The following is a 17,325-nucleotide window of genomic DNA, read 5'->3' as shown; positions in this document are numbered from 1 at the left end:
ATATCTTCTGGAAGAGCCCTAGTGACTAGTGTAAGGTCTGTCTTATTTTCCTTGGTCTATTTTCAGTGCCCAGCACACTAGCTCAGGGTAGACACTCTATAGAAGTTTGCTCAGTGAATGAATGAGAAGGGCTGGCTGCATTGATGAATTACTTGAACTAAAAAGACTTTCTTGGTCAGAAATGGAAACTCAGACATGTACAACAATCATACCTGAAAGCTATCTTTTATGTTGAATTTAATGTGTACTTTTTGACTGGATGATTTATACTTTTTTCCCCCCAATAAATAAAAACTCGAAAATGTAGGATTTCTATTACAGGACAGGCAGGTGACCACATCTATTTCCCAAAGGAATAACGAGGCTGAGATGGAAGATCCAGCTCTCTAGTCAGCACTGCTGTTGAGGACAGGTGCTAGTTTATTTTTTTGTACATCTCTCTCTCATTTTGCTATTATTTTAGGAATTATGGTTTTCCCTATTCTTAAAGTAAAATCAAAGCAAAAATATCTCTGTGAGGAGGCAATCAAACTGATGTTATCACTGTGTTCATGCCACAGGTGGATCTGAGCAGCCAAAGAGGCATAGAGTTACTTGCAAACCAATCAAAAGGGCCATTTCAGGAGCAGCCACCTTATTAGGTGCATAATCAACAGTCTACTTGGGGCCTTTTTCCATGGGGGCAGCGGGGAGATAGAGATTCATTTTGTCATGTTTTCATATCATTCCTTCCTGTCTCCAGAGTGTTTGTGTTTTTTGTTTTTCTTTTCAGCACTCAGACAGGCAGCTATAAAATTGATTGGCTTAAAAGCCAAATAAAATAAAACACAGTAGCCTACTTTATCATTTGCTACTGGCTATTTATTATGAGCAGTGCTGTGTTGGAATATTGACCCTGAGATTAAAGCTAGAGAAATATAGATGCTAAGATTCTGTGGACACAGAAAGCTCCCCGGCCGCGGAGACTGATGGTAATGAGATTATGCTCAGAGGCCATCTTTTATTGCAATGAATCCCAAGAGCTATCATTTCTGAAAAACAAGGAATTGTACAAACAATACAGGGGGAGTTTGCTTAGCAGTGCAGCTTCCTCAGGCCCCACGTATGTTGGCAGGCAGCCCCGCTCTCTGGCTATGGAAGGCAGACACCGTCCCAATTCCTTATGTGTTGGTTGGTGGGTTGAATCATTTGTTCCTTCAATGACTTCATCCCATCCTTCCCCCTCAATATTCCTGGCATTCATCATGTTCTTTCTCACCCCCCCTCCCCCACGGGGCCTTCTTCTCAAAGCATCCCTTGCCCTCTTGAATCTCCAAAATCAAAACCCCACTGCACCTTTAACACACAGCTCAAATCCCACGTCTTTCACAAAATCTTAAGAATAAGTTGGCTCTGGATCTAAATCCTGGCTCTGTTACTGGTTAGTGGTGGAGCTGAAGGCAACTCACATCGCCTGTCTGGGTCTCAGCTTATTTACTCTAAAGTAGAGGTTATAATTCTTATTTTATCCGGGGCTAAGTATATAACGTTCACAGCACAATTTCTAACCCAGAGCAGGCACTCAATCAATGCTCGTTTCTCCTCTTGGGTTCCTTTGCCGGGTTAAAGCGACAGCCCGCGTTTAGGTAATTTAATACACACTGAATTGTTCACAGCAGGTGTGCTGAATCTCCGGCTCTTCTGCCAGCCCTCCCTTCACCTTTAGCTTTATTTAATCCGTGGTTCTGAACCCCGGCTGCATGGGCGAGCACTTCGGATATGCCCACTGGGGGATGGGTCCTAGAGATTTCTGATTTAATTGGTTGGGAAGGAGCCAGACACTGTTTGACAAACAATTCCACTCTCTGTCTGCACCTCGACTGCAGCCAGGCAGCGAGACAGGCTGCAGAAAAACATGAATTTTCCGAATTTTCCCAAGTCAGTGCTCACGGGCCTCCAGGATGGGCTTTGGTCTGGCAGCCCACTCAGCCCCCTGGTTCTTCAGCTCTCCCAGGCCCCCTGATTCCTCACCTCCTCCTCTTTCCTCAAACCTCCAGCTCCTCTCACCTTATCAGCTGGTAAGAATCTGAAGCACTCACTCAGGAATGAGACAGGAGAAAACAGTAAACACTCCCCATCAGCACATCTCCCAGCGCCCTGCGTGCATGCCCTGCTTTTGCTCCTCTTGCTGTGGATGTGAAGGTCTCTGCTGTCGAAGCCCCACCCCTTCCAGGACTGATCCCCATAACTCCTGAGTCAGTACGTACTCCCTCTCTACTGGATCATTCCTGCTGCTAATATGCTGTAATGATTCTGATCTTGAAATAAGTCCTGCCCAGATGGTGTGGCTCCACGGTTGAGCATCGACCAAGAGGTCACCTGTTCCCAGTCAGACACATGCTCTGGTCCTGGTTGGAGGCTTGATCCCTGGTGTAGGGCGTGCAGGAGGCAGCTGATCAATGATTCTCTCATCATTGATGTTTATCTCTCTATCCACCTCCCTTCCTCTCTCTGAAAATCAATGAAAATACCAATTTTTAAAAGAAATAAATCCACCCCCCTTGGCCTCACATGCCCCTCCATCTACTACCCCATTTCTCTGGTCCCTTTTTAGGAAAATAAAACAATTTAAAAATAGCTAGTCTTCACGGTCTCCAGGTCTCTCCTTTTAGTCTCAGTTGAACCCCCTCCAATCAGACTTTCATCCCCATCACCGCACTGAGACAGCTTTGTCCACCTCACCGAAAACCTCCCCGCCAAGTCAGCTGTCACTTCTCAAGCCTCAGGTTTCGGCATTTGACACAGCTGATCCTCCGACCCTTGGTTCTCTCCTTACACCACAGGCTGCTCCTTCTGTCTCCTCAACTGACTCCTCATTTCTCTACCTCAAACGTTACAAATGCTCGGGGTCAGTTCTCAGACATATTATTATCTCTACCCTGACTGCCCACGTGACTTAGGCTAGCCCCGTGGCTTTAAATACCGTTCCCATACTGCTGACTCCAAGTGAAATGCCTCTGCCTGCCCCTCTCCCCTGAGCTGTGGATTTGTTTATCCAGCTGCCTCTGGACCTCTCCACCTGGCCCTGTCTCTGCAACAGCCAATGGCACACTGAAACTTTCCCTTCCCCTTCTCTCTCTCTCTCTCTCTCTCTCTCTCTCTCTCTCTCTCTCTCTCTCTCTCTCCCCCGCCCCTCCCAATCTGCTGTGTGAAGACTTAGTAAGAAGTCGGCCATCTGCAAGCCGAGAAGAGAGCCCTCAGCAGAAAACCAACCTTGCATTGTGATCTCAGACTTCCAGCCTCCAGAACTCTGGGAAATAAATTTCTGTTGTTTAAGCTAACCCCCTTCCCCACCCAGAACGCCAGGCTCCCATCCCCCACCTCAGATCTGTCGGCTTTCCACCTTCTCTATCTCCGTAGAAAGAAATTTCACTTTTGTGGTAGTTTGGACCAAAACCCTGGGAATGACTGTAAGACACCTCCCTTGCTACCATATCCAATCCATCAGCAAGTTGCTTTGTACATCATATAGGTTTTTCAATATTATTAGATTATCCATGCCCATAATTTTAAATTGCATCCTGTCAATAACAAAAACTGCACATACACAGTGCCTGGCACTGTTTTAAGGGCTCAGCGTACATCATTTACTCTCCATAGCAACCCTACGAGAGAGGCAGAGTTCTGCCCCCATTCTATAGCCGCAAAGCTAAGGCTCAAAGGGCCTTGCCAGCATCGCACAGCCAGGGAGGGAAAGAGCTGAGAGAATCATTAATTGGCTACCTCCTGCATGCCCCTTACTGGGGATCAAGGATGCAATCCAGCCACGTGCCCTTGACTGGAATCGAACCCAGGATTTTTCAGTCTGCAGGCCGATGCTCTATCCACTGAGCCAAACTAGCTAGGGCTCTTCTACTTTTTCTTTTATTTTTTATTCTTTATTGATTAAAATATTACTTATGTCTCCCTTTCTCCCCCATTGACCTCTTCCCTGCCATCTCTACTCTGCCAGCACATGCCCTCATCCTCCTAGTGTCCATTGGTTATGCTAATATGCATGCGTACAAATCCTTTGTTGATCTCTTATCTCCCTGCCTCCCCTGCTTTCTATCTGGGGTTTGACCGTCTGTTCGATCTACCTCTGGATCTATTTTTGTTCATCAACTTATGTTGCTCATTATGTTCCACAAATGAGTGAGGTTATGTGATATTTATCTTTCGGAGACTGACTTATTTCGATTAGCAGAATGCTCTCCATGTCCATCCATGCTGTAGTGAATGGTAAGAGGTCCTTCTTTTTTACTGCAGCACAGTATTCCATTGTGTAGCTGAGAGACATTGCTTTATTGTTCCAGTTATCTGTGTATTCATTGGTTGGTTCTTATAAGTGTCCTGGGGATTGAACCTGGAACCTTGGCACATTGGATGGTGTTCCAAGTCCAACCAATTGAGCTACCTGTCCAGGGCTTAATCTTGTACTTTCTTTAAGATGGTTGTCATGCTAACTTGTGTGAGTAGTGAACTGAACAAGTCTATGTGTGCCAATCAAACCGCGGACATGCATATGTATTACCAGCATTTTCTGAAATGAAGCAGTGAAGTTCTAACACAATTAGTGTATTAGACGATCTCCACTAGATGCAAGTAGAGTGTCTGAAGGGAGAGATACCGTTTTCTAATATGCACAGAGATATGACCTGGACTTGTGATAGGCAGCCCCCCGCCCCCCCCCCCCCATACTCACACTTTATTTTCAATGCAACCTTATGGTCAACAAAGAATGTGCATAGAATGTGTGATTTTAATAACAAATACAGTACAGATGCAGTTTATGGAAACTTAAATTATGCAAACTTGAAGTTGCTGATATAGAAAAATTTTACAAAGTTTTGCTGCATAAACCTCTCTGAAAAACTTCCAAAAACTGCACATTCCAAAACTGGCTGGCCCAGTGGGTTGCAAACCATGTTCATGGACTGGCACACAGAGGTGCCACATTGTACAGCATGATGTGAAGCACATGCTCACCGGTGTGTACTGGATGGAGCCTTCACCTGCAGCTTCAGTGACCATTGTGCTATTGTGTGTACTACGAGCCCTTAGCTCAGAAGTTACACATAGAAAAAGCTCTCTAAACCCCTAACCACTGTCTTTCGTCATTTGCCATCTGCTGATTTGGGAAATAGCACACTCTACCCAGCTCTGGAGAGGATGCTATGAAAATTAAATGTCGACTTAACACCCCCTGCAAACCCCCTTTCCTCTACACACACACATAGAGTGACAGGATCTCTATGCTAACATTATTCCTCTGTGATAACCGGTCCTAAATGATATGTATTTCAAATTATACGGTGCGCTCAGGAGAGCACCTCTCACACAAAATGCAGCTTCCCTTTAAAAATTCTTCATGTCTTGAAGTGACTCTAACTCCAATTCTAAGCCTGAAAGACAATGTGTAAAAACTGGAAGGAGCCCTGACGTTTTCAATTTAGTGTCACATTTAGTGGTCCACATGGGGACAGAATTCTCTGCTAAGCATCCCAGAGTCAGATCTGTTTCTGGATATATATTTTTTTCTTCTTCATCCTTTCTAGTAGATGGTGAGAGGCATCAGTGTGTAGAATGCTGCTTTGGTTACTTTTACTGCAGGCACCAACAGGGCTTGAGTTTGTTGCTAAGTCACCTTCACCCGTTTGAGTGAACAAGCATAATTACTTTCATTATGCTTGTTCACTCAATTAAAACAGAGGGCCAAGCATTTCTATTGCCCCCTCCCTGAATAATTAGAGGATTAATGAGCTAGTAAGCTCATAATACTTTCAACCTCATGAGGAAATTAGCCTACAGTCATGGAGCAGGGCATGCCCTGTGTGTAGTCTATGTGGATTGCCATTAGCAGACAAACAGAGCTGCTCCCCTCCCCCTCCCCCGCCCTTCCCAGTCTGAAGCAGGTGCTTCTGACTTCCCCCAGTCCTTGGTCCTGGGCCATCCACCAATGGGCTGTGCACATGCTCAGTACCTGCGAAGCAGGGGCATTGACATTTCTAAATTTTGACTTTTAGTGTTTATCAAACGTACCCAAGTGCTGACTGTGAGGGAGACTGGAGCTTTGATGGAGGCGTACATTTAGTGTTGTTCTTATTTGGAATTACTACACAAATGGGGGCAGAGAGGCGCCATGATCGTTCCAGTGCTTAGAGCTTCTAAAGGTTGTATTAGGGCTTCAAGTCTACCACCCACTTTTAAAACAATTCCCCCAATAAATTTCACCAGTTTACCACTCAAAGACCCCCCCAAACCCCGTCTTTCCTAGCAGGCAGCCTTCACAATGGACTTAACCCTCCTCTAATATGGACTTAACAGAACACCTCGCACAGTGCTAAAAAACGGAAGAAAATTAAAGCTTTGCTTGGCTAGGGAATAGCCCAGGCTTTGAGTCAAGACTGACCTGAGCCCAGTTGGTGAGGCTCAGTGGTTGAGCCTCGACCTATGAACCAGGAGGTCATGGTTCGATTCCCAGTCAGGGTATAAGCCCGGGCTGCAGGTTTCATTCCCCATGTGGGGCATGCAGGAGGCAGCTGATCAATGATTCTCTCTCATCATTGATGTTTTTATCTCTCCCTCTCTTTTCCTCTCTTAAGTCAATAAAAATATTTTTTAAAAAGAACTGGTCTGAAAGGTTTAAGTCAAATTTTTAAAACCATCTGATCAATGACTTGCAGATAAGCTTGGGGTCCTAGAATTTGAGTAGAAACCTTCTTTTTCTATTTTCTTTCCCACGAGAGGGGTTTGCTGTGTTCCTGGTGAGCCCTGTGACCACTGCCATTTGTCATTTCCAAACATACCTGACTTCTCGATTCTTGCACCTTCTGAGACATGTGTGTGCATAGAAACAGAAACTACATATTTCACCACGAGTTTTCACACTTGGATCCCCTCCAGACACCATTCTGAATATGACACTCTGTTGCAGGGCACTAAAAATGGCGTTTTCCTTAAAATAAAACCTTTAAAGATCACTTAGTAGCTATATGGGGACTGAAATTCAATTTCAATGCCCCGCCCTTTGGCCAGCTGTAGACTCAAAATACATACACAAAAGCAAAAAGTGGATGTACTTCATGGCAAATGTGATTTGTCCTCTGCAATAAAATGTGTGCTACAGTTACCACAAACAATATTTTCCTTAGAAAATATACAAAGGAACCCTGCCTGGTGTGGCTCAGTTGGTTAGGTGTCGTCCTGTGCATTGAGGGGTCAATTGTTCGATTCCCGGTCAGGGCACATACCCAGGTTATGGGTTGGATTCCCAGTTGGGGAACATGCAGGAGGCAACCAACCAATGTTTCTTTCTCACATCCATGTTTCTTTCCCTCCCTCCCTTCCTCTCTCATGAAAATCTATAAAAACATAAAAAAAGAAAATACACAAAGCAATAATGCACCTCAAAAAGGGAGAAGAGATTCTTTCTTAAATTTTATTTCATAGATAGCTTTGATATAAGCTTCAGATAGACCCACATACTACACAGAGTTTGTGAAATCTATACCTTCAAATCATAACACTCTCTATTTTAGGCCATTATATCTAAAAGCATGACAAATCCTTTTATTCAAATACTTTTATTACAAGTAGTTCTTGCACACAAATGTTACATCACAATAGCAAAAAAAAAATGTAAACTTCTTTTGCAAACTACATAAATACTATATATCTGCCTTGAAGTTACTGTTACTTTAAAATCAGAATATACTCTAAATGCTTCACACAGAAAACTCTGGTCAGTAGCTTATGTGTATGAAACAGTTTCTTTTTTCTTACTGACTTGCCTTTCATGTTGCCTACGTAAGTGAGGTCTTTGAAGAAGAAACATTTTACATAGGACCCACATCAAAATTCAGTCACAAGTAAGACAAGAACCAGATGCATGTCCATCACCGTGGGCAAAATATGAGATGTGAAAATATTCCACCTGCTAACTCTGACAAGCCACCAACGGTATGGAGGTAGCTGAAAATGAGGACTTGAGTCAATCTCCTATCTGATCCCACATGGAAGGACTTCAGCCAGCTTGCTAATATACCTTCAGCCTGTTTCAAATGACTCACCTCCTTCTCTTTTCTTTGAGAACAAACCCAACAGGTCATTTCTTCTAGACTGGGAAGTCTAGGTGGCCAGTGAACTTAATATCATCATCACTGTTCTTGATGTCTTTAAATACAAATTTGAAATGTATGAATATACAGATGCAATTACACACTCATGCATAATTAAAGGACCACAACAGGACTTCTATCTTTCTTTCTTTCTTTCTTTCTTTCTTTCTTTCTTTCTTTCTTTCTTTCTTTCTTTCTTTTTTTTTTCTTCAAGAGAAGTTTTTAATGTTGATCTTTTTTGTTATTAACTTTACAGTCAATCCCCTTCCTCAGATGTTCTTTAAGTTAAAAATCAAGTTTCATCTGAAGCCCTTACCATTGTGTTATTCTAAGATTCCTACTGAATACCTAGCTACTGGCCATGGTTTCTTTGAACAAAAAGAATGTCACTGCTGAAGCATTTTTAGAAATGGCGAATGCATGCACAAAGAACTACCTAGGCTTTGCAAGCAGCTACACAAACTGGCTCAAGTAACGGTATTATTTATTGTGGCCCAAGCCCTTTCCTAACATCTTTTACACACAGGAGAATGGCTACCAGGTGGTGGCAGAGCCCAGAATGCGAGTCCAGGCCAGCAGGGCTCGGGGCGGCTCACAGGACGGCAAGCAGGAATCCACTGTGTGATTCCCCCTCTTTCTGTGCATTTTCTCTCAAAGCATGGTGTCCTCCCTTTACTGCCCAGGCTTTTAAACTACGTAAAACAATTCCTTTTTTTTTTTTTTTTAAATCTAGCAATGATTAGTTGAGACCTCAAATAACACTGTACACGGGCTTTGTTAGAGACAGGCAACCATGCTCAGCAGCTCTCCGCCCAGTGCAGGCTGGGAGGGCGGAGGGCACCGGGATTAGGAGCTGCTCTTGTTGCAGACGGTGCTCTGGCTGATACCATCTTCCATGTACTGGCTGCCCGTGTCGCTCCTGCTGAGGACCGTGGAGGTGATGCGGGAGGGCCGCCTCTCCGGGTTCCTCTCCTGAGAGAAGCAGCAGATCATCTTCTTCATGGTGTTGTACATGTCCTCGTCCTTGTAGGAGTAGATGACGGGGTTCATGAGGGAGTTGAGCAAGGCCAGCAGCAGGAACCACCGCTTCACGTGCTGCAGGCCGCACTCCTTGCAGTTCAGGCCATCCAGCAGCAGCACCACCAGGCCCGGGGTCCAGCACACCACGAAGGCCCCTGGAGGGAGAGAGAAGCAAGCAACAGGCGCTCAGACCTCAGGCTGCCTCGGTGGGGTCTTCTGGCTCGGCCTCCGGTCAGCGGTCAAGGGACCTTAGGAGCCTGTTTTGACAACTGCCATGCAAATGCCCACCTCTCACCTGAGCACGTGAGGCTGGGCTTGTGAGAGGCAAACAGCTGAGAACCCTCTGACTATTCCACGTTCTATTGCACCTTCTTACCTGCTTATTCAGGTCTGGCCATCGGGGCTTACACCTGCCCCCTGCTTACTCAGCGCTACACACGCCTTATCTGTTCGTTCTCAGCCCTCACGCGGAGGACGCTGCAGTCATTGAAGCACATTGTGCCAATGAGAAAACGAGAAAACGGAGGCCCAGATCGAGGGGCATCTGCAGGAAGGCCTCACTCATCCAAATACTCTGCTGTTCTCTAAACCAGAATTTCTAAACGTTTCCCTGAACAATAAGACTCAGTGCATCTATGGCAGTCTCCTAAAAGTTTTATTATTTAAGAATCCATGTCGGTGCTTCGTAAGCACTAACATATTCACAGGCCATCTGCTTAAAATCTGGTTTAGACTAAGATGTTTTTTTTCTTTTGAGTCAGAAATAAATTTCTTTCATGATGAAACAGAGTTGTGCTTTTTAGCACATTTATTTATTTAGCACAGTTTTAGCACCAATGGCACATGAAAGGCAGTCTCTCTGAGTCTCTCGCCATCTGATTATACTCAGTTTACCTCTAAACATTCTGACATGTTTTTCCTAAAACCCGAGACAGAGGTCCAATAGTCCCGTGCTTTGTCATCATAACCTCAGACCACAGTGCTCATACAGTACTTCCTATGAGCCAGGCGCAGATATAAGTGCTTTCCTTTAGTAACTCATAGAGCCATACTATGGCGTAGGCACCATTAGACCATTAGCGTCCCCAGGAAACTGTGGCACTGGAGAAGTAGCTTGCTCATCATCAAATAGCTTGTAAGGGACATCTAATTTTGAACCCAGTCAGTCTTTCACCATAGGGTGTGCTCCCAGCTACTATGTGGCCTGCCTAAATACCCTTGCTTATGTATTCCATAAATATTCACTGTGAGTCTACAATGTGCCCATGAGCTCCGGGAGCTAACGGATTAACAGGGGAGAGAATAAGCAAGCAAGTCTACAAACACATCACCAACTAGTTTCTCTTATTGGTTAAAATGCATCCTGGACAACATTCCTATTGTTGCTTTGTCTTTCGGAGAGGAATAGTAATAAGCAAGTCAAGAATTCTAAAGAGGCAGTGTGAGGCCATGAAACTCCATGAGCTTTGGGGTCAGACAGCTATGCCCAGGTCCTCATTGTATGAGCTACATGCCGGAGGCACATCATTTATCGGAGCCATCATTCCCTGGCTGATAAAATCCTATCTAATGAAGAGGGAATATGCTATCACACCATTGCAAAGATAGCGACACCCACAGCCACTAAGGAGGGAACATGCTAATTGCTCCCCACCCTCAAAGATGGCAGTGCCCACAGCCAATAAGGAGGAAATATGCTAATTGACTGCCCCGCCCTCAAAGATGACAGCACCCACAGTCACTAGATGGTGACGCCCAGTCCCCTCAGCCCTGCCCGGGCAGCAGGTAGCTGGCAAGGCTGGGCCCACATTGGATGGCGGCTGCCCAACCACCCATGGCTGCCTGAGGCTTAGGTAACCAGGGCTGGCCGAGGCTTGTGCTGCAGGCAGTGGCAGCAGCAGAGGTGTGATGGGGCATCACTTTCCCCTGATTGCTGGGTTGCCTCCCATCCCTGAGGGCTCTCAGACTGTGAGAGGGGAAAGGCCAGGCTGAGGAACCCCACCTCCAGTGCATAAATTTTCATGCACCGGGCCTCTAGAAAGGATAATATCCATTGTGCAGGGTGGATGTGAAGGTCAGAGGTAATGGAAAGTGGTCCCACCAATGAGTTGGGTTCAGCAAGCAGTGGTTACCCTGCAATGCCTAATGTAGATGTGTAGGAGGCATCAGAAGACTTAATTTCCCATGTCATAATTAAAACTCACCAACAGCTTCTATTTTCTCCATCCTGTATGACTTTTGGACTAGCTGACATATATGAACGAAGAAGTAGACTCAGAGAAAATAGGAGTTCAGAGATTTGGATCCCAACTCTTCACTTACTGTACAACTTGAGGAGACACACGTCGTAAGCCGGGGCTTTGGCTTCCTACGCTATAAAATTGGGACTTCAGGCTAGTTGCGGGTTTTTACATTGTTTAAGGATTGTACACCCTTAGTGGGTGTGCAATTAATTTTAAGGGTTTGGACAAGTTTTTGTTTGCTTTTTAATGAAAGGAAGGAGTGTAATGGAAGGGCTCATATTGTAATACATGCTAGTAGACTATATGAAGTACTCTTTCATGAAACTTCTGTTTCAGTTTTACAAACTGTATTTATATGTGTATTGGGTATTAAGTAAAACATTATTTCTTACTGTTGGACTAAGTAAAAAGTTTTAAATATGCTAGTTTGGGTAATATTTAAGGCTCCAATCAACTAACAATATGATGTCTAACAGTGCATCCATATGTGTTAAAAAGCAAGATAATTGACACAAAATTTACCATCTGGTTACTTCTGCAGGAGACAGAGGCCACTGGGATGGGGCCCATAGCAGGTTCTAGAGATATTGGTAATGTTCTATGAAATTGGGTGGCAAGTACACAGGTATTTAAAAATTTTTTTTATTTAAACTGTAGCTATATCTTCTATAATTTTTTTGATATATTTCACATACATATACACATTTTTAAAAAAAGATTAAACTGACAATATGCTTTCTTAAAAACTGTTTTATTAAGTGGGATTTTAAAAAATCATAAAAGCTTTTTTCCCCCTTTGGCATGAAACTCTAGTAGTTGGGATTAGTCAGAGAACTGAAAGGCTCTCAATAAATTTCCAAATCTATGCTCTGTTTGTTATATGTGGTGATTCAAACAAATTTTCCCTTTGTGTCGAATTACATAATTCATTCAGTCAACACCAGACAAACTTTTCATTGAGCAATGATTTTATGCCAGGCACTGATACAAGCATTTTATATAAATTAACCATTAAACCTTCACGCGACCCTTAGAAATAGATACTAAAGCTATCCTCATTTTAAACCCAAGGAAACAGAAGCACAGAGAAGTGAAGTAGTATGTTCAAAGCCACACAGCTGATAAGAGGAAGAGCCAGGATTTGAACCCACGCACCTGGCACCAGAGCCTGTGCTCCTGTCCACATGCTCGGCTGCTCCTGCTCGGCAGGGGCCTAAAGGATCTTATTGCTGAAGTGAGTGATGGAAGAGGGGGGAGGGGATGCTACTACTGGCCTTTAAAGTCCCCTTCACAGTGTGACATATCTGACTATGAGGCTGCATATTTCACAATTAAGTCATTCTCTGGTTTGCTAACAGAAAGACTTTCTGGTCAGAGAAGGAAGGAAGGAGGGAGATGGGAGGGGGAAGGAGAAGGGAGAGGGGAAAGGGAAGGGAGGGGAAAAGGAAGGAAAGAGGAGGAAGAAAGGAAAGAAGAATCCCAACAAAAATATAAACTGATCTTGGGAGTAAGAAGAGAAACACAAATCTGACCTTTCCTTTATGCTGTTTCCAAGAGTAACAAGAGGCAAGTCTTTGACAGAACAGCCCCAACACGCTAACTGCTAAGCTAGAGAGAGGGCGCTTCAGCGGTGCTGCCTGAGCTGATGGTTACACTGGGGAGGTGACCCTGGAAGCACCACTTGGCGCCATGACTCCTCCACCCGGCACATCTCAGAGCAGGTGCACGGTTTATCTAACAGCTCGTTCTTCTGGGCTTTTACTGTAGTCAGCAGCTAGATAGGAGGCTGCCCAAAGAACTTCAAAAGAGAACATGTCAGGAATGGTTTGGCCTTGGAAAGTATAATCTTGGAGGATTCTTGGAGAATGTGTGAGATGTCAGAAATATACCAATGGGCCATTTCTTTCTTTCCTTTTTATTTATTGATTTTGAGGGAGGGAGGGAGGGAGGGAGGGAGGGAGGGAGGGAGAGAGAGAGAGAGAGAGAGAGAGAGAGAGAGAGAGAGAGAGAGAGATTGAGATTTGTTGCTCCACTTATTTATGCATTCATGGTTGTATGTGCCCCGACTAGAGAATGAACTCACAACCTCGGTGTGTCAGGATGATGCTCTAACCAACTGAGTCACCGGGCCAGGGCTATTTCTTAAAAGAGCAGCAGATGATGAGTCCTGGGAAGTATATTTCAGTGAGTACCCCCTTAATTTCCAATAAATTTGGGAAGAAAAAGCTAATATATTTTGTTTTCTTAAGTAGACGCAATGCTCAGACCATGACAACTGGGAACGAACAGTTTTCCAAGAGAGCATGCCAGGCTCAGGCCACATGTTTTTTAAAAAAAATCGGGCATTAACAAATAGGAGTGGAAATCAGGTATGTTTCTCTTGGAGAGGAAAGGCTAAGGAAAGACGGGATGTGTTGTTACTGTAACTGTCTCCAAAACCATCGCAGAGGAAATGGCAGTGAAGACTTGTCCTGGTCCGGAAGGCCACCTGCAAGCGATGGAGCAGCACCGAGAGGCAGCCTTTGGGTACACGAAGCTGTGTAGGAGGGAACTGGCGGCTCAGAGGCCAGACAGCCCCCCTGAGCAGGGTGCTTCCTTGCCTGGATTATCCTGAGAAGTTCAAAGGGAAGCGATTTTTCCTAAATGAGAGGAAGGGAAGCGGCTTCTGAACTCTTTTCCATGTAGGGAATTGATAAATTCTGTAAAACTATATTTCCACTTCCCATAAAATTCAAACATACGTGACTTGTTTCCTAAACATATTATAAGACTGCATGACTAGCCACTGATTAAGGTGAATTCTCTGCGCTGGCAGTTCTCAAACCTGGCTGCCCATCAAAACTACGAGGGGAGCTCTTTAATCACGCAGGTTCCCTGGTCCCAATCAGACCCCAAAGTCGCAGGTGCTGGGTGGTGCATAGAAATTTGTAGGACTCAGAAGTTCCCTGGGTGATTACGATGCATAAGACAGTTTTATAAACCATTGCTCTATGCTGACCCAACATAGTTTATTCAAACTAATCCTACCAGGAAAATGTAGACTCTATAAACGCACCAAAAAGTCATGGGAAAGAGAAAGGAGGATAATTATTTAAAATAAAATAAAATAAAATAAAATAAAATAAAATAAAATAAAAATACAAGCATCTCTCGAGATCAATACCTTCAGCTTCCATCTGGACAAATGTTTGAGCACATCATACACATACATAAATGCATGAACACTAGGGGTGAAACCAGTCTTCAGACAAGGCAGACACAGGCCTCCTCTGGCCCTTGCTGGTTGGCTGGTTCACCCTACTAGGGTGCCTTCCCACCTCCTAATCTAAGATCTACTTTTCTTTCCAAGCTTAGCTCACATCCGGCCTCCTCCACCGGGCCTCGCCCACCTGCCCAGCCCACGGTACCCATCACCTCCTTTCAACCCCTGTGCCACTTTCCACCTACAACCTCCCCGTGGCACTGGGCACGCTATCAGCCTGATTCCCTCTGACACTCTCCAGGAGCTCTGGGCCAGTGTGTGCAGGGTGTCCCACGTGCCCGTCTTTTAAAACCCCAGCCCGATGAGATGGTTACTCTTGTTATTATTCCAGTCTTCCCCGTGATGGACTGGGAGGTTGGAATGGCTCAAGGGTTTGTCTCGGTCCAGGGGCCAACAACCAGAAGAGTCATAATTTCAACCCAGGCCTGATTCCCCCAGACAACCCCTTGAACATTGTGCTATGCTGAAGGTAGTTGTAAAATACATATGTCCCATCCCTCATAGGCTAAGCTCCCTAAGCCTGTGGCTGTGCCTTTAGAACTAAGTCTGGAGCCCCACGCTTGGGACAGTGAACGTACCTCAAGTTTATCAGGTGCCCACACGGGGCCAGGTACTTCAGTAGCTGTAGCACCTGCTAATGCAAACAGTGTCAGTCCCGCCCAGGCACTGACCAGCACGGAACCTAGATGTGAGGACTCTGACTACTGTCCAGGAAGGCCTCGGGGAACTGACGCTCAGCTGAGCTGAGTGCTGAAGTCAGTGATGGCTGTGCAGAAGTGAGAAACAGCATGATGCATTTGGGATTAAAACCATGCATTCAGGATGGTTTTTATCCAGGAAGGTAACCAAGGAAGTAAAATGAAGTCTAAGAGATGAACCTAAGTTAGATTTGGAAGGACACTGTGGGCAATAGTCAGGAGTATGGATTTGTTGCATAGATCTGACCCCATAAGCCTTTGTTTAAACCGGGAGTTTGTCAAGAGAATTAAGCTTGACTGCACTCAGGAACCCATTGTATGTAATGGGTTAGGCTCTCTTCCAAGCATCTAGAAGGGTCTGGTATGAGTCATATACCATATAGGGGAGGATTAAGAAAATATTTTTAAGGCCATGGTTCGTAAAGGAATCCCACTGAAAAAGGCTAGATCAGGTTTCTCAGGCTCAGGTGCAACTCACTATTGGGTTGTGAAATCAAATTTGCAAATTTTCAATTTTTGCAAAATTGCAACCAGCCATTTTTAAAAAAACAAAATAGAACAGAAAACATCAGAGTACAAGTATAATAAAGGCACGTTTCATGAAACTTGTTTCAGTTACATACAAAAAAATAATGTGTGTGTGTATTAAGCCATGATACAGAATATACATTATTTCTTATTAAAAAAAAAAGTTAAAAAAAAAGAGTTTGGAAATCCACTTCTATAGATAAGTGGTTTTTCAAATAATTCTTTTAAAAAGTAGAGGAATACTTCCCAAAGGAAATCTCTTGTGAAACTTCAAAATCAGAGCTGCTCTGACTAAAGAAAAAAAGGGTAGAGGGGGAGTTTGACTAAAGCCCTTTGCAGCAAAATTCAGTCTCATCTTCATACTCTATACCCCTCCTCACCCCCACCCCATACTCACACACACCTCTGAGGAACCCTCGGAAACCCCACGGAGCATAATTTGAAAATTGCTGCTATAGAACAGCAGTTCTTTGAAGACTGTTGATCAGGGACATAGTGAAGTCTGATATTTCAGAGTGAAGCGTTGTCTGTCTGAGTGCTCAGGATGGGCTGGAGGCAGGGGAAGCTCACAGCCTGTTCCCGCCTGCAGCAGAATCCCCTGGTGCTGCTCAGAATTCAGATTTCTGGGCCCCACCCAGACCTACCAAATGAGGAACTAAGGAAGGTATGGCCCAGGTATCTTCAGTGTGTGTGTGTAAGTGTGTGTGTGTGTGTGTGTGTGTGTGTGTGTGATTGAGTTCAGAGAGGAAAGTAGGGGGAGAGAGAGATAGAAACATCAGTGATGAGAGAGAATCATTTGTTGGCTGTCTCCCGCACTGGAGACTGAGCCTGAAACCCAGGCATATGCCCTGACCAGGAATCAAACCGCCATCTCCTGGTTCATTGGTGGATGCTCAACCACTGAGCCATGCCAGCCGCGCACATCTCCATTTTTAATCAGCTCCTTGGGAAATGCTTTAGTGTTGTTAAAGTGTAAGAACCACTGGCTTAGCTGAAACCAGTTTGGCTCAGTGGATAGAGCATCAGCCTGCAAACTCAAAGGTCCGGGGTTTGATTCCGGTCAAGGGCATGTACCTTGGTTGCGGGCACAACCCCAGTAGTGGGGGGGGGGGTGCAAGAGGCAGCTGATCTATGACTCTCTCTCATCAATGTTTCCAACTCTCTATCTCTCTCCTTTCCTCTCTGTAAAAAATCAATAAAACATATTAAAAAAAAAACACCAAAAAAACCCCACAAAAAAACCCACTCTCCTAGGCAGGGAGATCCATCCAAAGACTGGTTAAAACTCAGGAGAAATGACAAGGTTTGCAAAAGTAGTGTAGTGGAGAGACGCGGATGGGTTAGTCAGTAAGGAGGAAAAACGTTAACCCTTGATGAGGAACGGGATCTAGGAAGTGAAGGAGAGGAAAAATCCAGGGTGACGGGGTAGCTTGTGG

At 44.7% G+C, this 17,325-nt stretch overlaps 2 protein-coding genes across 5 annotated transcripts in view; one reads left to right on the top strand and one right to left on the bottom strand.

Annotated features, from left to right (window-relative positions):
* Positions 1 to 17,325, top strand: part of DNASE2B (deoxyribonuclease 2 beta) — a 684,289-nt gene that overhangs the window by 286,634 nt on the left and 380,330 nt on the right. The gene's annotated exons all lie outside the window — the stretch shown is intronic.
* Positions 7,455 to 17,325, bottom strand: part of LPAR3 (lysophosphatidic acid receptor 3) — a 77,347-nt gene continuing 67,476 nt past the window's right edge. For both annotated transcript variants that reach the window (XM_084872091.1, XM_084872092.1), the window contains exon 3: positions 7,455 to 9,313. In XM_084872091.1, coding sequence (XP_084728217.1) covers positions 8,985 to 9,313 — 329 coding nt within the window. In that variant the 3' untranslated portion in view covers positions 7,455 to 8,984. The remainder of the gene's footprint in view (positions 9,314 to 17,325) is intronic.

This window comes from Pipistrellus hanaki (genome assembly GCF_964339955.1).
Source record: "Pipistrellus hanaki genome assembly, chromosome: 2".
Classification (NCBI taxonomy): domain Eukaryota; kingdom Metazoa; phylum Chordata; class Mammalia; order Chiroptera; family Vespertilionidae; genus Pipistrellus; species Pipistrellus hanaki.
This window is presented reverse-complemented; position numbering and strand designations above follow the sequence as displayed.